General features: G+C 40.7%; 1 protein-coding gene across 1 annotated transcript in view; it reads right to left on the minus strand.

Moving 5' to 3' along the window:
• SNTG2 (syntrophin gamma 2) overlaps nt 1-21325 on the minus strand; it is a 165278-nt gene that overhangs the window by 102653 nt on the left and 41300 nt on the right. The window contains exon 7 of the mRNA XM_040550870.1: nt 3883-3970. Coding sequence (XP_040406804.1) covers nt 3883-3970 — 88 coding nt within the window. The remainder of the gene's footprint in view (nt 1-3882; nt 3971-21325) is intronic.

Genomic DNA, 21325 nt, shown 5'->3' on the forward strand with positions numbered 1-21325 from the left:
CCTCCAGACTTGCTTTTCAGTTCAGTAGCTTTCTTTGGTTTTCTGAGTCACAACAAACTACTCAGCCTCCCTCAGTCTAAGTCACCTTCACCACTTGATTGCAGGGAAGTTCACAAGTTGTTTAGTCTGCTCCCTGCTTATTCACACACTCATGGACTGTTCCTTCATTGCCTTGTTCTGTATTTTGGAAGCTTCCCCTGTTTATGTACAACCGTTTTCATGGAAGGTGCAGTCCCCTGATCTCTCCAAGGAGCTCTACCTGCCTCCTGGCATGGCAGTCCCAAAGCTAGCAGGTGGGCTTTTCTCTTCAGAACAAAACATAGGATATACATACACAGCATATACACGATCCAAAAAAATTACACTAACACAAAGCAATCTTATACTATCTGCTACTACAGCTCTTGCCCAAATAGATGAGACTCCAAATCAAGTGCTGGGTACCAGTTCAATCTCTGGAACTTTATTAGTTCATAACCATCTAAAAAAAGTGCTTATTTAAAATAAAGCGTCTGGTATAGACAACTCCCCTTGCCATGACTACAGCATCTTACTGGGGACTGATGCCAGAAGCTAGGTACATGGTATATTGTGAGACTTTCAGCAACCATTATTATCACCTAGCTTTCTTCTTATTCCACCCAAATTGTAGTTAGACACTCAAGCTATGAGAAATGAAAACTTGTACTATGACAGGTCTTATCTGTTTAATTTTTTTCCTTTCTTTTTTTTTTTTTTCTTACCCGTGTCATTTTTGTTATCTTAAGAACGCTAATTCATAAAAGATCCTGTGACTAAGGGAAAGAAAGATTTTTACCTGAGCAACAGATTACTATGCTCAGAGGAAAAAACTTCCCCTGTGACGTACGAAAGGGCCGGAGAAAGAGAGAGATATCCAGTATATACGATTTTGCAGTCCACAAAAGAGACTGAGATACTCCTGAGGGTGGCAAGTAAAAGCGAGAACTCAGAGGTGAGTGAAAGAAACTTCTTAAGGACCACACGGGATTTTGCAGATCTAGCAGTAACTCAGGAAAACCACCAAGTTATCTGACACTAAACCTAAAGCAAGAAATCATTTGCAGTGGAACAGGTAGGAGTTGTTTATAAAACCTTTTAATTATTTTTGACAGAATCACTGAGATTTTTCAATTTAAAAAGTCAGGTATTCTGCTACTTAGTTTAATAAAGCCTGGATATTTTTATTTTATTTTTTATATTTACACCTTAAAAGCCTTAAACTTAGTAGACCTAGAAAAATCTATTTTAAAGTTCATCAACAGTTTTATTTTTTTAATGTATTTCAGTCAGTGAATTACACTGAACCTCTAAACAACAAACAAAAGCCTCAAAATGAGCATATCAATGTAAGGCAGTCAGAAAGACATTATCCTCTATAGCACTACAATTTTTCTTTTGATTAACATTGCTGAATGATACTGGAGACGTCCTGCATAAAAAAATAAACAAACTCATTTATCTGATTTGCTAAATATGTCATAGACAGCCTCCAACAGACAAAAAGACCATTCCGGAACAACCACAAAATTAATGTCAAAAGAAACAGAAGCTTTGCAGCCTTCGAATATTCTGATAATTTGGTATAACCACCAAAATCAAAAAATTCTTAAGATATCCTGATTTACCATAAAATACCCTGAAGACTCTTTCCAGCAGCAGTGTATCTTATCTAAAAGGGTAAACACCTTATGTCTTGCTCAGCTCTGGGATGGGTAATGGACTTAGAGTACCCTCAATGATGGTACCCACAGGCTGAAGCCGTAATATTCTGTAACAGGCTAAGAAATAACCCTCATATCCACTTTTAACCTCCTGACACAGCTTCAAAAAAGGAAATTCCTTCTTTTGGTTTCCAGAAACATATATCTGTTTTCTTTCTAGCTGGAAGCCACCTTAGAGCAAATCACAGGTCATGGGATGTGGAATCATCCCAGCCACGGGGCCAGACAATGCAATGAGCAGAGAGTTACTGATCATGCAGTGTAGCTCCAAGAAGACGATACCTGACTGGTGGATTCTACTCAGCCCACCACTCCTTAGCTGGCCCACTCTATCCTTTTGAAGAGGACTGTGAACCCGGTGTCCAGACTCCACAGGACGGTGCCCCCAAAGGCACACAGCTGTACACCCTGAAGCTAAATCAGGTGCTCCTGGAGTATGTCAAAACCTATACTAGTTGTTCACAATCCCTGAAAGAGTGAAGTAACCAGAAAATGTGAGAACTGTAGGCGCATATTTTCCTGTTGTGACATCTAGTGTCTTTGGTACCTATAGTGTGAGATAGTGTAAGGAAGGAAGACCTATGAGAAGGAAGCAAGGGAGGCAGATGCTGCTCCTGATGATATGCTTATAAGAAATAGTAGTAACAATGGTTAATGGGAAGAGACAGCATGGTTGCATTTGAAGTGAACATGCCACAGTACTAAAACTCCTAGGGTAGCAGCTGGTCTGACTGAATCCTTGGAGGTAGGGGACCATGTGCCTGAATCTTCTGGGATGCCAGGAAAGCCTAAGATACTTCAGATTTATGTATACATGCACTTTAATCTTGCTTGCAGTGTGAGTTGGGATGCATGTAGTTGTGTAGTAGAATTGATACTTAGGTTGTTATATTCATCACTAATTCTTCATGACTGGGGTTTTGCACATGGATTTGTGAAAAGCTCTTCCTGACTTGGGGTCTTACCACTGCTAATTGCCTTAACTTCAGCTGGCTGCAGGCCATGAAACAGGCCCTTTGAAAGAGAATGATATTTTTTGTAAGGTGAAAGTTTCTTGTTGAAGTGTTCAAGGATGCTGTGTACCTCCTTCTGGTCACATGAAGATAGAAGATGGCCTGGTCTTCCTGTTAATTACTGCTTTCTCATTTCCAGGAACAGCACCTCATACAAGCAGTGCCATGATCTCAGCCTCCCTGGTAGCAATGGCTGCAGCGCCTCCTGGTGCAACACAGGCAATGCAGGAGTCACCTAAGTTCCTCTTCTCTCCCATGGAGAAGACACCGATGTTCCTGGACCTGCATGAACTGCCATGTGAAAGTGGCAGCTGTCTCACACAGGATGTGTACTGTGTGTAGGTGGCAAGGCAGCGGGGCTCCAGGTGTGGCCTCTGTGAGAAAAGGCCAGGGGCTGCCCCGTGATGGACAGAGCCAGCTCCAGCCAAAACAGACCCACCACTAGGCAAAGCTGGTAGCACCTCTGAAAAAGTGCGTTTAAGTAAGGGCAAAACTCCACACAACAGAGAAAGGGGTGAGGAAAAAGTGTGAGAAACAGCCCCGCGAACACCAAGGTCAGAGAAAAAGGAGGGGGAGTATTTGCTAACCAGAAGAACCAGAAATTTCCCTCATCTATATTGCCCATAAACAATACAGTATTGCTACTGTTAAACTGTTGTTTATATCACAGCATAATTCTGCTCTCTGATAAAAATGATCAAAATATCAAAGTAGTTTATGAAATATACACAATTAATGTTATCCATTTGCTTTGTAAATGTTCTGTTTTTCCTGATTTTTCTGAAAAGAACAACATACCTTTCAGCATGAATACACGACTCAAATGTTTTGTAAACATTATTTTATTGCATTCAGTCAAAGCTTCTTTAGCAAAACTTCCAGCTATCACCCATGACTGTACTGCATTTTAGTGGGTTTTACACTTTTATTTTTAATAAACTATACAGACACAATCACGAAGTATGTATTAGATTCTTACAAGTTAAGCAGAAGAGTACATAAATAATTTTCTGTTTCTTGCTGTAAAACACTCAAGAATTGAATTCTTATTTCTGTCAGTGTCATATTATTATGAGAATACTGCAAAGAGGCAAACAAATTACTCCTATCAGTTAATTTCCTCTTACCTAATGGAAGCTTTAAAAATGATGGAGCTTCCCTGAGGTACTGAACAGTGATGGTAACTTCATCGCCAGCATTTCGCAGTAGGTGTACCTGTCAGTGTACAAATAACAGCCACTTTAAACCATATAACCAGGAGTCATGGAAAGCATATTATTTACAATGAAATCAGCATCTCTGTTGATCTGTAAGAAACTCAGTATGAATACTTCTGACTAGGAATGGAGAGTATCAAGCCACACCAATAAAGGATAAGAGTAGGCAGGACCAATGGAACAACCTGAAGAAATAATTTGGTGAGTAACTTGTTTTTATAGAAGAAGCTGAAGATAACTTCTACAAACAAACTCATTTTATAAAATTGCCATAGGGTAGTAGGGAAATTTGTGTTTTGTAGATATAACATATTAATTGTGTGTATGCACACATATACAGACACATAAATATAAATTAATAACATCACATATATTTCATATCTGATTTATATTTGGTTTGATTCAGGTGTTACATTAGACACATTTTTCTGTTTCAAATATAGTTTTTGTGACTATCTTCATTATCTGTGAATATTTGCTCACCAGAAGAGAACACATATATAAACTCATTACGCATATATGTATACGTAAATGTATACGCATATATATATATGTGTAAAGATATACACGTATTAAAACATTAGAATTTAACTAAAGGCATATCACACTACTGCATAAGGAATTTTAAAAAATCGAGAGCTTCAAATAACATCTTTGATGGAACTCTGTTCCTTTTACGGTCAGAGTTATTCCCTTGTTTCATATCCTTGACACCCAGGAAATAGATATTGCATTTGGCTGGTAAGGTTTGCAGCCTTGGTCCCCTTTGTCAGAAACAGATGCCAAGGCCTGTCGCTTCTCAGCTGAGCACAACCAGAGCTTGAATGCATCAAGCAGAAATGTAACAACAGCAAACAGTAACTCCTATAAACGTATTTACTGATCTAATGTGCTTGAAGGAAGCAGGTGCTTGTATTGCTTCAGACCTCTATTTCAGCACACTGCCACATTGACTAACATCACAAGATGCAGGATTACTACTAACAAATTAATCACAGCAGGGATTACTTATTTTATACCTTTTCTGATGTGTATCAGAATGTAATCAGATATGTTTGGGCATATGCGAGTATTTTTCAGGCAACTAATGGCTTTCTGGAATTGTTAATTACAATATTGTAAGGCCGTTTGCAGACGAGAAGGAAGAGAGGAGTAAATTCAGGACATTGCAATAAGGATCTGTAACAAAATCAATATCCTCAGCCTTTAACATCATACACTATATAATGTCATGTGGACAGATTTTTTAAAAAGAAGAGTATTCATTCATTAGCAATATTATAGACAGTTGTATTATTCATCTTGTGATTTGCTCAATGGCTATGAAAGCTACAAATCTCTTCAGGCACATACACAAATCTCTGAAAAAAGGTAAAATAGAGAAGTATAAGGAAAAATTAAATTTGAGGTAGATAGTTATGCAAGATATCTGTGATTGATTTATGTAAAGATAATTTTTGTTTACATTATAAGATACCAACATGAAAATAGAATGACTGAGAGAGTTCCAATGAGTCACCGAAGAATTAAGATTTTAAAAAAAACAAAACAACAACAAAAAACATATTTTCTCTAGATTTCATAGTTTTGTTTTGTTTTGTTTACTCTTATATTTTATAGTCTGATTCTCTTAGAATCATAGAATGGCCTGGGTTGGAAGGGACCACAAAGATCATCTACTTCCAACCCCCCTGCCATAGGCAGTGACACCACCCACTAAATCAGGTTGCTCAGGGCCCCATCCAACCTGGCCTTGAACACCTCCAGGGATGGGGCATCCAAAGCTTCTCTGGGTAACTTGTTCCAGTGCCTCACCACCCCCTGCGTGAAAAATTTCCTCTTAACCTCTAATCTAAATCTCACCTCTTTTAGTTTAAAACAATTCCCCCTCATCCTGACAATATTCAACTGAGCAACGAGTTGCTCCCCATCTTTTTTATAAGTCCCTTGACTACAACTTTTTGGTCATTTGCCTTCATAGTGTTCCACCCAGGTAATTTTCAAGTCTAGGACTTGTACTTCATGAATATTTCAGGTGTTTTATTTCTGAAACATACTTCAAGATCAGACATTCATCGTGAGAGTCACTTCCTTTTACTTTACGACTTTTGCTTCAGACTTTAAGCCTGTATTAGGTGTTTAGTCTTAAGTTTTCATCTATAGATGAGAGATTTGATTGATTTGACTGAACTTCGTATGTTTAAAGTATAAGGTTATCATCTAGGCTCTTTCTTTATTCAGAGATAAACACCCACAGGTGATGAATCCTTTTTATTCTAAGATCTCTACAGATTTCTAGGGAAAATATTGGCAACCACTTTGGAATTGAATCTTAGCTAAAGGGCCATATGGATGAACTCATTCTTCAAAGAGATGCTCCTTTTCAATTTTAATTGCTGATACAGTTTTGATCTATATTAAGATAGAACCCAATTCAAACAGCCAAAACCCCATCTAAATCTCTGAGCAATGTGAATATTAATAATCATGTACGTTTGAAGGGTTAGAGTAAGCAATGGTAAACAGAAGGCACCAGAATTTAAAAAAAATGCACATCATCTATGAATTGTGCCACTGACTTTCCTTCCTGAGTTAGGCATATAGGATTTACCTAAAGTGGGCATTAACAGTAAAAATGAGGCAACAAATATAATTTGGTTTTGCTAAAGTATCAGTCACATTTTGCTCCACAGACTCTTGAGCGTAATTAGGTAAGTGAGATCTAGGAGCTCCTGTTTGTATTTTTTACATTCTCTCTGTTATATTCTTGAGAAATAGACGTGAAAAAGAAACATAATAGAACTTGGCTTGATAAATGCACTTAACTGAGTTATGCAAATTCCACAAATTAGAGCCAGCATGAAAAGTAAGCATTTCCTTTGATGCCCTTTTTCTTTCGTACGTATGAACACACAAGTACATGTACACACACACAAAGTTAGCTGCAGCCAGTGTACTTGATCAACTATAAAAAATAATTCAGTCACTTTTTAAATTCTTCTACTGCTACACAAAGGCAATAGTGCAACTGCTAATGTAACTTCAAAGGTACTAGATTTGTCTTGCTGGACTTACTGGACTTGTGCAAAAGTTTCAGTACCACAGAGAAATACATTATTTAGTGACCTTCTGCACCATTAATGTCTTCTTGTGAGCACTGAAATTGAATCTTATTTTTGTTCTTAGTATACGTGGTTCAATAATCCCACCTCTTCAGGCATTAACAATATAAAGTGGCTCCAGGAAAGTGTAATACAATACCATGTCTCCTAAGGCATAGGTTTGGTAACTTTAAATGAAAACATTAATATTATGAGTTCTTTCCTTTTCATAATATCATTTGAAATAAAAAACAAATTTAATTCTCTGCAAGAGTTTTTAAGCTAATGTTTTGTTTTGTTCCATACACTTTCTTTGATGGAATTTTTCTTTGTAATATTCGATTAAGACCTTCTAAAAGTACACTAGGCAGTACGTTGATCTTGCAGTCTCACAGAATCATAGAATCACAGAATGGTCTCCTCTTCCATCTTGATAAATACTATAATGTGTAAACATTCTTTGATGCAATAAAGAGGAAACATAGTTCTTGTGCTTTTTTTAAAAAGTCTACTTCAACATTTTTCTGTCCATTAGGTTGAAATTCTTGTTATTTCACATATAAAGAGCTAAAGAAGCCAACATTTGGAGCTTTTCTTTAAAAAATATTATAAACAATAGAGTTCTCTGTATCAATTTTATTTGGTTTATGTTTCTTCCCATTAGATATTTCAGCACAGTACTGTGACTACATTATAAATTTGTGATTTTTGAAATTATCTATTGGATTTTACAAAATACTGATGTTTCTACTCTGAGTGTAAGGTAAGCAGTGTTATATGTACCACATAATGATAAGCAGAATGATATCACAAGACACAGGCACATTTTGTGACATGAACTTGCAACTTGCAGTTGACAAACTCTGACCTCCTGTTTCCCTTATACTAACTTTTTGAATGGTAATAGGAATTCATTGTCTGTTAACTTTATACTTGTACACGTAGGAAATATTTCCAATTAAGCTTTGTTGGTTCATGACTCAGAAATTCCGTGATTCTATCAATACAGTGTGGCAAAAATTTGATTTACTCTTACACATGTTTTGATCAAATATAAAAGCATTCAGTCTAGTTGTGAAGGCTCCATAGCAATGCACATTAGTGTAACTGGTGCAAAGTCATTAATTGGTGTGACTGGGCTAGAAGGAGAACATCAATTCTTTGCAGCTCCTAATGTGGATTAATGTGGATTAATGCAGTTTGGGAAGACAAATTAATCAGCTGGAGAGTGGTAAGTAACTGTAGTCTAATTTAAACATATATAAGGATATACCAACAGTTTCTTCAGTTTTTAACAGAAGTGTTTTTCATGTGACAGTTCATATATACATATATATAGATTTACACATACATGAAATACACGTAAATGTGTACATTATTCTATCTGTACTATGTTTTCGCATATGGTTCAATATGAGTCATGTGGTTCGACAGACTATTATCGTCCTATTTCAGCTTTTGAACAAAACAAGCAAAACCTGTATAAGTATACATATGTATGTAGCTCAGCTATACGTGACAGAATGATAGTGACAGTCTGTAAGACAAGTACTATATTTTTATCTCCCATTGAATTGATCATGGATGTTTTTCAAAACACAACTACATTCAGTAATATTAATTTCTAATCTTGCTGGTGCATCCAAATATTATGTGATAATGGATCTGTATAAATACTCTAATATTACTTTCTAGGCAATGTTTACATGAGTTGACACAGCTTCATGAGTTTCTGAGCATTTTGTGCAAAGTAACTTGTTTAAATCCATGAAACATATATTAATTTAATTTATTTAATTAAATTTAAACTATTGAGATTCATCTCACTTAGATGTAATGTAAACATTTTGAATCTTTAAATCAGACTAAATTTAAAAGAAAACATCCAGTTACTGAAGAATTTCAGAAGTATTTAAAAATAATGTCATAGTGGAATCTGGACTAAAATATTTGTGTATGTATATATGTATGTGTATTTGTATATATATAATTATTTTAATATAGATTAAATAAGAAATATCTATCAAATAGACTTTCTATTATATATAAGAAATATAAATTACACATATATATAATAGTCTTCAGACAAACTAACAGCTATCTTTTAACAGTAGGACATGATTTGCATAGTTACCTACCAAATTCAGCCCTTCACAAGTAATAAATAATGTTTGCAGATATTACAGGAAATAAGTATTTTTGGTAGGAAATAATTTAATTGTAGATTGAACCTAGGGGAGTGAGGAAAGAGGACTGGGGAGCACACTTGTGAAAAGAGCAAGAAGAACAGGGAAGTGGGGCCCTGGAGGAGGGAAGATTCTGGCCATGAGGGAAAAAGAACTGAGCTTAAAACAAAATGCAAGTCCTTTACGAGAAACTTAATAGAGGTGTAGGCCTTTCCACTTTCCTTTTTTTTTTTCTTCTTACTGCTTTTACCTTTTTTTATTATTTTTTCTCTTTTTTTTTCTTTTTTCCTCTTCCTCTTGCTTTTTTCCTTCCTTTTCTTCTTTTCTCTTTTTCTTCCTTTTTCCTTTTTGCCACTTTTGCTTTCACTTTCATTGATCCATTTCTACCCATCATCTACTTGGACTTGTGTAAAGCATTTGATACTTGTCCCAAAGCATGTGGGACACCACACAGCATTCTTGTCTCCAAACTGGACAGACAAAGATTTGGTGGACAGACTATTCAGTGGATATGGAATTGGCTGGATGGCTGCATCCAGACAGTGGCAGTTATCAGCTCAGTTCTCAGGTGGAGATCAGTGACAAGTGGTGTCCCTCAGGGTTTGCCGAGGCGATCGGCTCCGGGGCAGACGCGTTCTGCAGCGGAGCGGGGGATCGCCACAGGCAGGGCTTTTTTTCCGACATCGAGACCGCTCGAGGGAGCCGCCAGGACCCGGCAGCCCTCGCGAGGGAGGCTGACGAGGCGTAGGCGGAGCCAGCAGCGCCCCCTCCCCGGCCGTTCAAAAGCAGCCCCTAGGGAGCGCGGCGACCAGGCCGGGCAAACAGGGCGGGGCGCGTCAGAAAGGCGGGGCGCGGCAGTGCGCGCAGGCAGGGCGAGGAGGGAGGGCAGAGAGCGCAGACCGTTTCCCCCCCCCCCCCCCCCGCCCATACGGACAACTCCTCTAACGGCTGTCGACTGCTAGCTGGGCTGCAATGGTCTACACCAGGCAGAGCGCTCTCTCTAGAAAGTCAGTAACCACCCAGACTGACCGGCTGCTCAACAATGCGGCAGTTCAGGTCTCTGGGTGCAGGGAGTGTGTAAGCCTGTTGCTGCCATCTGAGGGAGGCAGAGGGACTGTGTGTGTGAGGTGCGAGCAGGTGGATGACTTGGGCCGCCTGGTGTCAGAGCTCAGGGAGGAGGTGGAGAGGTTGAGGGCTATCAGGGAGTGTGAGCGGGAGATAGACTGGTGGAGCAACTCGCTGCAGGGCCTGAAAGAGATATACCAGGGTGAGACACCCCAAATGGGGGTGGACCCCCTGCCTGTCAGGCGGAGGGAGGGGACCTAGGAGTTAAAGAGGAATAGAGACAGGTCCCTGCTCGACCTCGCAGGCGACACCCCCCGCTACTGCCCCCACATTCCCAGGTGTGAGTACAAAACAGGTTTGAGGCCCTAGAGCCTGAAAGACCGATGGGTAAAGATGAGGTAGAAAGTCTACCCAGGAGGATACCTAGGGTGATGAGGTCGACTCCACGCCTCAAGACTGCCTCCACCAAGAAAGACAGAAGGGTAATAGTTGTAGGCAACTCCCTTCTCAGTGGGACAGAGGGCCCTATTTGTTGGCCTGACCCTGCCCATAGGGAAGTCTGCTGCCTCCCTGGGGCCAGGGTCAGGGATGTTGCCAGAAAGCTTCCCAACCTGGTTCGCCCCTCTGACTACTATCCGCTTTTGATAGTCCAGGCTGGCAGTGATAATATTGAAGAGAGAAGCCTGAAGGCTATCAAACGGGACTTTAGGGGACTGGGACGGTTAGTGGATGGAGCGGGAGTACAGGTGGTGTTTTCGTCCATCCCTACAATAGCAGGGAGGGGTACAGAGTGGACACGGAAAGCCCACCTGATTAACACGTGGCTCAGAGGCTGGTGCCAATGCAGAAATTTTGTTTTTTTTGACCATGGGGCGCTTTACTCGGCACCTGGCCTGATGGCCGCAGATGGGTCCCTATCTCTAAGGGGAAAACAGATCCTAGCCCAGGAGCTGGCAGGGCTCATTGAGAGGGCTTTAAACTAGGTAAGAAGGGGGATGGGGCTGAAATAAGGCTTGTTGGAGCTGTGCCAGGGGGAACAATGGCAAGGCCGGGGGAGAAGGCAATGGCCCGACTGAAGTGCATCTACACTAATGCACGCAGCATGGGTAACAAACAAGAGGAGCTGGAAGCCATCGTGCAGCAGGCAGGCTATGACTTGGTCGCCATCACAGAAACGTGGTGGGACCACTCTCATGACTGGAGTGCTGCAATGTCTGGCTATAGGCTCTTCAGAAGGGACGGGCAGCACAGAAGGGGTGGTGGTGTGGCTCTCGATATCAGAGAGCGTTTTGATGTTGTGGAACTTGAGGCTGGGACTGATAAGGTTGAGTCTCTGTGGGTTAGGATCAGAGGGAAGGCCAACAAGGCAAGCATCCTGGTGGGGGTCTGTTATAGACCACCGAACCAGGATGAGGAGATGGATGAGGAGTTCTACAGGCAGCTGGCAGAAGTTGCAAAATCGTCAGCGCTTGTTCTCGTGGGGGACTTCAACTTCCCAGACATATCCTGGAAGCGCAACACAGCCCAGAGAAAGCAGTCTAGGAGGTTTCTGGAGAGCGTGAAAGATAGCTTCCTGACGCAGCTGGTTAGAGAGTCTAGCAGGGGAGGTGCCCCGCTAGACCTTCTGTTCACAAACAGTGACGGACTGGTGGGAGATGTGGTGGTCGGGAGCTGTCTTGGGCAGAGTGACCACGAAATGGTAGTTCTCTATTCTTGGCGAAGTCAGGAAGGGGACCAGTAAAACCGCTGTCTTGGACTTCCAGAGGGCTGACTTTGAGCTGTTCAGGACACTGGTTGGCAGAGTCCCTTGGGAGGTGGTTCTGAAGGGCAGGGGAGTCCAGGAAGGCTGGGCACTCTTCAAGAAGGAAATCTTAATGGCTCAGGAGCGGTCTGTCCCCACGTGCCCAAAGACGAGCCGGCGCAGAAGAAGACCGGCCTCGCTGAACAGAGAGTTGTGGTTCGAGCTTAGGAGGAAAAAGAGGGTTTATAATCTTTGGAAAAGAGGGCGGGCTACTCAGGAGGACTATAAGGCTGTTGCAAGGCTGTGCAGGGACAAAATTAGAAGGGCCAAAGCTCATCTGGAGCTCAATCTGGCTACTGCCGTTAAAGATAACAAAAAATGTTTTTACAAATACATCAACACAAAAAGGAGGACTAAGGAGAATCTCCATCCTTTACTGGATGCAGGGGGAAACTTAGTTACAAAAGATGAGGAAAAGGCTGAGGTGCTTAATGCCTTCTTTGCCTCAGTCTTTAGCGGCAAGACCAGTTGTTCTCTGGATACCCAGTACCCTGAGCTGGTGGAAGGGGATGGGAACCAGGATGTGGCCCTCACTATCCACGAGGAAATGGTTGGCGACCTGCTACAGCACTTGGATGTACGCAAGTACTCGGCTCTGGTGAGGCCGCACCTTGAGTACTGTGTTCAGTTTTGGGCCCCTCGCTACAAGAAGGACATGGAGGTGCTCGAGAGAGTCCAGAGAAGGGCAACGAAGCTGGTGAGGGGTCTGGAGAACAAGTCTTACGAGGAGCGGCTGAGGGAGCTGGGGTTGTTTAGCCTGGAGAAGAGGAGGCTCAGGGGAGACCTCATCGCTCTCTATAGGTACCTTAAAGGAGGCTGTAGAGAGGTGGGGGTTGGTCTATTCTCCCATGTGCCTGGTGACAGGACGAGGGGGAATGGGCTAAAGTTGCTCCAGGGGAGGTTTAGGTTGGATATTAGGAAGAACTTCTTTACTGAAAGGGTTGTTAGGCATTGGAATGGGCTGCCCAGGGAAGTGGTTGAGTCACCATCCCTGGAGGTCTTTAAAAGACGTTTAGATGTAGCCCTTAGTGATACGGTTTAGTGGAGGACTTGTTAGTGTTAGGGCAGAGGTTGGACTAGATGATCTTCGAGGTCTCTTCCAACCTAGACGATTCTGTGATTCTGTGAAGTCGATGGGGCCGGATGGGATCCACCCGAGGGTACTGAGCGAACTGGCGGAGGAGCTGGCCAAGCCGCTTTCCATTGTTTATCGGTAGTCCTGGCTATCAGGGGAGGTCCCAGTCGACTGGCGGCTAGCAAATGTGATGCCCATCTACAAGAAGGGTCGGAGGGTAGACCTGGGGAACTATAGGCCTGTTAGTTTGACATCAGTGCCAGGGAAGCTCATGGAGCAGATTATCTTGAATGTCATCACGCAGCACTTACAGGGCAACCAGGTGATCAGGCCCAGTCAGCATGGGTTTATGAAAGGTAGGTCCTGCTTGACAAACCTGATCTCCTTCTATGACAAAGTAACACACTTAGTGGATGAGGGAAAGGCTGTGGATGTGGTCTACCTTGACTTCAGTAAGGCTTTTGACACCATTTCCCATAACATTCTCCTCAAGAAACTGGCTGCTCGTGGCTCGGACTGGCGTACGCTTCGTTGGGTTAAAAACTGGCTGGATAGCCAGGGCCCAAAGAGTTGTGGTGAATGGAGTTAAATCCAGTTGGAGGCCAATCACTAGTGGAGTCCCCCAGGGCTCAGTACTCGGGCCAGTCCTCTTTAATATCTTTATCGATGATCTGGATGAGGATTGAGTGCACCCTCAGTAAATTTGCAGATGACACCAAGTTAGGTGCGTGTGTCGATCTGCTCAAGGGTAGGAAGGCTCTGCAGGAGGATCTGGATAGGCTGGACCGATGGGCTGAGGTCAACTGTATGAAGTTCAACAAGGCCAAGTGCCGGGTCCTGCACCTGAGGCGCAACAACCCCGAGCAGAGCTACAGGCTGGGAGATGAGTGGTTGGAAAGCTGCCTGGCAGAGAAGGACCTGGGAGTACTGGTTGATAGTCAGCTGAATATGAGCCAGCAGTGTGCTCAGGTGGCCAAGAAGGCCAACAGCATCCTGGCTTGTATAAGAAGCAGTGTGGCCAGCAGGTCTAGGGAAGTGATTGTCCCCCTGTACTCGGCTCTGGTGAGGCTGCACCTTGAGTACTGTGTTCAGTTTTGGGCCCCTTGCTACAAGAAGGACGTCAAGGTGCTCGAGAGAGTCCAGAGAAGGGCAATGAAGGTGGTGAGGGGTCTGGAGAACAAGTCTTACGAGGAACAGCTGAGGGAGCTGGGCTTGTTCAGCCTGGAGAAGAGGAGGCTCAGGGGTGACCTTATCGCACTCTACAGGTACCTTAAAGGAGGCTGTAGCGAGGTGGCGGTTGGTCTATTCTCCCACGTGCCTGGTGACAGGACAAGGGGGAATGGGCTAAAGTTGTGCCAGGGGAGGTTTAGGTTGGATATTAAGAAGAACTTCTTTACTGAAAGGGTTGTTAGGCATTGGAATAGGCTGCCCAGGGAAGTGGTTGAGTCGCCATCCCTGGAGGTCTTTAAGAGACGTTTAGATGTTGAACTTAGTGATATGGTTTAGTGGAGGACTTGTTAGTGTTAGGTCAGAAGTTGGACTTGGTGATCTTGGAGGTCTCTTCCAACCTAGACGATTCTGTGATTCTGTTTGTACTGGGCCTGGGACTGTTTAATATATTAATTAATGACATAGTCAGTGGGATCGAATGCACCCTCAGCAAGTTTGAGGGTGATACTAAGCTGAGTGGTGCAGTCAAAACAGTGGAGGGAAGGGATGCCATCCAGAGGGACCTGGACAGATTTGAGAAGTAGGCCCTCATGAAGTTCAACGAGGCCAAGTGCAAGGTCCTGCACCTGGGCTGGGGCTATCCCACACTTGAATACAGGTTGTGCAATGAGTGGATTGAGAGCAGCCCTGCAGAGAAAGACTTGGGGGTACTGGTGGCTGAAAAGCTGAGTATTAGCCAGCAGTGCAAGCTTGCAACTCAGAAAGCCAACCGTATCCTGGGCTGCATCAAAAGAAGAGTAGCTATCAGGTCAAAGGAGGTATTATTCCCCCTCTGCAATCCTCTCGTGAGACCCCACCTGGAGTGCTGCATTGAACTCTGGGGCCCATAGCATAAGAAAGGCATAAACCTGTCAGAGCAGGTCCAGAGGAGGGCCACGAAGATGATCAGAGGGCTGGAGCACCTCTCCTAAGTAGAAAGGCTGAGAGAGCTGTAGTTACTTGGCTTAGAGAAGAGAATTCTATCATTGTATGATCCCCTACCCTTTTGCTTCTGGACCCTTGTTCCCCAAGCTCTGTGATCTGATTGGACTCCCTGTTATGTGCTTTGGCCTTGTCAAGCTCTTGCTTCTCCATTGCAGAGCTGTATTTCTAACTTAATAAGGGCAAGATGACATCATTCCTTCCATAGTCTGGTCACCAACCCCAAAAATAAAACATACTGTTCTGTGAGAAACTAAGTCATATTTACTACCACTTAAAAAATTTCTCGTGTCTATTACCTACCTATTAAGGCAATGCAGCACATGGAAATTTTCAGATTTAAATTAAATCACCAATTCTCTTAGTTTATTCAATTGACACTTTTCTCTTACTTCCGTTAGAAAATTCAGTAAAAGATGTTTTGAACCGCAAAGCTTCACTATTCATTTTGAAAAATAATACTGCTCCTGTATGCCATAATCACTATGAATTATATACAATAACAAAAAAATATTTTTTTTGGATGATTTTGTATATTGCTTTATCTACTTAATCACACAATTCAGTTTGTGTTTCACTTCGAAACAATGCTTACACAAATATCTGGCATATGAAAGACAATGCTACAAACTGTGGATTGGAAAATATTTTCTAAGCTAAGTCAGCTGTTCCCTGAAGCAATGGAAGTTTAAATAAATTTGCTTAAGGCTGTTAACTGAAGCATGAAGACTCATCCCTCAGAAAGTAACACTGCCATCCTTCAATAACTCCAAGAATAACAGTGCACCACAGTGACTTCTCTCTGGAACTTCAGGTCTGTCTCAACTGTCATTAATGTGCTATAACTGAACAGAGTTCAAAGCCATGGAATTCATAATTTTACAAGAAACAGTATGTTTTATTGCACAACTACTATTATGTATTACTTGTAAAAAGAAAAACAATCTCAAGAATAAAAAAACCACAGTAGACAGAAATGGTCAAATAACCAGAAAACAAACGTAATTCTTAGATGGAAACTTAATCAAATCACTACTGATATATACGGTATGTAAGAAACACAGTATCAAAGTGCCACTTTCAGTTCTAACAGATAAACATACCTGACTGAGATTGGAAATGTGTATATTTAACTGGAATCAAAATCTGTAGAAATACACAATTTCTCCTCTCCTGTGAAGACAGGCTGAGGGAGTTGGGGTTCCGCCTGAAGAGAAGGCTCCTGGAAGACCTTATAGCTGCCTTCCAATACCTAAAGGGGGAATTGCTCAAGGCCAGGCTGGATGGGGCTTTGACCAACCTGGTCTAGTGGGAGGTGTCCCTTCCCATGGTATAGGGGTTGGAATTAGGTGGTCTTTAAGATCCCTTCCAATCTAAACCATTCTATGATTCCATAGGATAGGGGAAAAAAAAAATTCTGATTTCCTGATCCAGTTCTTTAATAGTTTTGATTCAATGAGTTAGCTTGTTTGCTATATGAAGTGTGTGAACAGACTCAAATTCTATGAGCAAGTGTTTTGTCTGGTATCTACAAAAAGGAACAAGTACCAGAATCTAGCCACCATTCAGTGGCTAAACAAATGTGCTTGAAATACTAATGATAGCCATGAGATCTATTCACTTGTTTAGATTGCACTCCCATTAAAGTGAATGACTTTATGAAGAGAAACAATAGAATCTCAGAATCACGGAACCATCTAGGTTGGAAAAGTCCTTCAGTATCACCAAGTCCAGCCATCAACCTCACCTCCCTAGCCCATCACTAAACCAAGTCCCTTAGTGACACGTCTACACATCTCTTAAATACCTCCGGGGTGGGGACTTCACCCATTTCCTGGACAGCTCACTCCAATGCTTGTACTTATGTACAACTAAAAAAGCGATCTTTTCTAACCACAATACAAAATGAGTTTATTCATCTCACCTGTCATCAGAAATACAATAATTTTATTCATAAGTTGATTTTATGTGGGTGTAAGTACTCTGTATAACTTGCATTTTCCTTCCCATTTGAGGAAACTTACCAAATGCAAAATAACTGAGCTTCGCTTATATAAACAGATTAAGTCTAATCTTTTACAAACACATTTATTTAATTAACCAATCCAACATCACAAGAGTGTACACTAAGTCTTTTTTAACTTTCTGCTGAGTCCTCTTAATAACATCAGCCTAGATTATACAGGGCTGCATAATTCTTTCTACCCTAATGAAAAGTTGAGGCTCATCCAATATAAGGTAGTGAATTAGTCAAAAGCACAGAATATAGTTTAGGTAGAAAAGGCTGGGAAAGGTAGTTAGAAATGGGAAGGAAAGGATATTGCTTCAGAGAAACTATGTCAACTGTAGCTGAAACCCACAGGAGTGACCAAAAATTAAAACACAAATTAGTTGTTGCACATGATGTAAGGATCAAAGGAAGCAAGGGTGGAAATGTTTTCCCAGCAACTGTCAGGAAAAACAAGGGACATAATACAGTCCTTATTTATTTATTTATTTATTAAAAAAAAAAAAAAAAAGAGAGAGAGAGAGATGATTTATTTTTCCATCAGCTTTATAGAAGACACTCCAGATTTATTCATGGATGTTTTATACCCTTTTGTTCTTATTCTAACATTCTCCTTTAGCAATATTTGGTCTCCCTCCATGGTGCTCAGTTTCATGCAGGTAGAAAAAGTGTGGAAAAATAAGAAAAGTAGTGAGGAGCAATAAGTGTGGTGGGTGACCAGCACAGGGTTCTGACCTCCAGGGTCTTTGGTTGTCATTGCACAGGGGTCCAGGTGCTGAGGGTGCACAGAGGAGGTGCTGGCAGCAATGCCAACAGCAGTGTGGATGCAGGTGTAGTTGGTGTTGGTCGCCTTGTCTGCGTTTGGGGAAAAGTAAAGGTTGGCTCTTTGCATGAAGAGGGCAGGAACTCCTGCCCCAACCAGTCACACTGCTGGCTGACCCTTTCTTTCTCTCCTTCTCCATACAAAAAAAGATAGAGAGGAGATGGACTCAGTATAGCTGTCCTGAGCATGTTATGTAGATTCTAAAATCGTCCGGTCTTGTACCAGTTCCCTATATTTCATATACTTGAAAAACTCCTGGGCGCTCCTTTCACTTCTTTTCTGTGGCAGAAATATTAGATAATCATAAAACATGTAGAAATATGACTAATCTAACATGACCTACTTGTAAACCTGTATTGTTTGACCCAATCTCTCTTTGTCTGTTATACTTTCCAAGCAGTGGATTAAGACCAAAATTATTTTGCATCTTATTAAAAGCAAACTGCTTAGATCATGCCTATCCCTATTCCATAAAAGACAGAACTCTGTTAAATATACTATATTTGCTTTCTCCTGGTATTTGTACAACTGATTAAATTGTTCTATTTTGTAGAAGAATCTGCAATGTCATGTGCCAATTTTTTTCTGAATTCTAAGACAGGGACTCCCCTATTTTAACAATAATAAAATATGTAAATTGTGATCCCACTTCAAAGATACAAAGTTTGCTTTTATATTTTCATTCCTAACCAGCCATTAGTCATCCTGCTTCCCCTCCAGCATTATTTTTTTTCCTTTATAAAGCAAAGTTACTTTCAGTTTCTGAACTACTCTTGTATTTTCTATGGTTTACGCATTCCTCTTACAGTGATCCCATTTTTGATTATTTATGACTGAAGAGGCTAGTAGAATTTGTTATAAGTCTTTCCACATTTTTAAAACTAGAAGGAATAAAAGAGATATAGATACCACAGTCAGGAACTAAATGAAAAACAAATGAACAAGCAAAAACTTTAAATCTTTTTACCTTTAGGAAGCATTGCTTTAAATAGTGGTTGTCCCGCCACACTCTGCATGCTTTATCTAAGAAGTGCTACATTTTGTGTCCACAGTATAAAAAGCATTTAAATTCTACCTATTGCTCCTTTGTGGCAGGTAGCTGATTTTTTCTATAGGTTTTAATTATAGTAATTCTGCTTTTGTGCTCAAATAATATGTGCAGTGTAAATGCTCATAATGCCAGAGAACTCACTGCTTTTCTAACCCAGGGAATTAATGATTGTGAAATAGATAGGGGTAAAATAATAGTATTGAAACCTAGAACTCCTTAATTGTGGATGCTTTCTTAACATGCCTACATCTTGAAAATAAGTCAGTTTCCAAGAGTACATTATAGAAACTATGTAATATTTATAAGTACACACCTAATACAGATACCATAAAACATACTCTATTTTTTAAACTTTTTTTTTCCTGCAATCTTGTAATCCTTTACAAAAGAACTATAAAGGTGCAAAAGGGTGCAAATTTAACTCAAAAATGTGTATGTGAGTTTTATCATTTGCATGTAAAAGACATTGGAGATTAAAAGTTCATTATAACTTGCTTCTTAATGAGGAATGCAGCCAGATGCATTCAGTGATAAAATAATCACATTTCTTAGGGCATCTGGCAAATTGAGGTTGAATTGTATATCCCTCAACATTTGAATGTAGTACTACAATTTGCTGCTTTTATGTGTTTTTATTTTTATGTTGTGTTGGCATACAGAATACCTATGGCAAATTAGCAGCTGGAGAAATAAAACTAAATTCAGATCTTTTTAACCTAAGAAATGTGAAGAACATTTTAAAATTATTTGTATCACTGTCAAGTAACAGGGCTGCTTTTCTACAACAACCAAATCCCCAGGAAAACAGCTCAGAAAAATTCTATAGGGTAACTGAAAGAACGGGAAAACTATGAACACCACAACTTCATTCTGCAGTCTACTGACACAAATTAGCATTCTTGTTATAATTGTCCAATTTTTTCCTCTCTTTCTGTTACTGCCCCCCTACATAGCAGCAGCTAATTTTCTAAAAACGCACGTTAAGTCCCAATTAATGAAAGCAACTATGCAATACCCATTACCTGCTCCCTAATAAAAGGTTCGTTCTCTTCTTTCAGCTCCTGCATCAGCTCTTTTATAAATGCAGCCATTCTGTAGCTATATACTCACTGCAACAGGTATTTGCCATCCATGTAATACATGGGACTGGCCTAGGCAATGACAAAGGAAACCTGGGAGAACTACCAAGATGAAGTTAAGAAAGCAAAATCTTCTAAAGCTTGGTATCTTTTCTCTCTCTCTTTTTTTTTCCTCTAATCCAAAAAATATATTTAAAAGTTTTAACTAAACTGAGTTTTTTGGTATGCTTCATAGTTAAAGAGGTCCTCCTCTTTAAAAAACAAAAGAGACTTTTTACAGAAAAGTTGTAATTTTTTGTTTAGCAGTGTCTGGAAAAAAACATTCTGTTTGAAAAAGATTTACAAATGCTTTCAAATCTACATTCCTGCTTTGGCTGACCCCAAATGTAAATCTCCTAATAATGGGGAACACAAGCAGTCAGAGTCTGGGATCATTTCAACTAGTTCTCCTTCATTAAAATCTTCACAGCTGATGGATTCTACCCATGTTGTTTCTGTTCATGTGTCTGTGTGTAACTGGAGATAGCCTCTTAGCCTGGAATACATCAAGAACTTCTGTCAGTCAAGATATGACCCTTTTACTTAGTGCCCCAGTCTTCCCATTTAAAGAAATAATGATAACAACAACACATTGGGAAAACAATACACCTAATCACAAACTAATGAAATTACATATCATATAAAGAAACTAGTCATAAAAAAGTCAATAGGAAAAAAGCTCTACATTTCTTCTTCAATAGCCAATAACAATTTAGAGTAGTGTTAGAAATCAACTTGAGTATGAAAAGTACAATCTGCTAAAGGTTTTGGCTTTTTTTATTATTATTACTACTTTATTTTATTTTTTTCAGGAAACAAGTGTGAAACAATCTAAGGAGAAAATTCAGAAAATGCTCAATCTTCAAAAGATTAAAACCATTTCACAGAAAAATACTTTGGTAAAAACAAAAGGAGACTCAAAGATACCCGTCAGTATGGACCCCCCTAAATTATTTTACAGCATAGCCCTGTGA

This window comes from Cygnus olor, chromosome 3 (genome assembly GCF_009769625.2).
Source record: "Cygnus olor isolate bCygOlo1 chromosome 3, bCygOlo1.pri.v2, whole genome shotgun sequence".
Lineage (NCBI taxonomy): Eukaryota > Metazoa > Chordata > Aves > Anseriformes > Anatidae > Cygnus > Cygnus olor.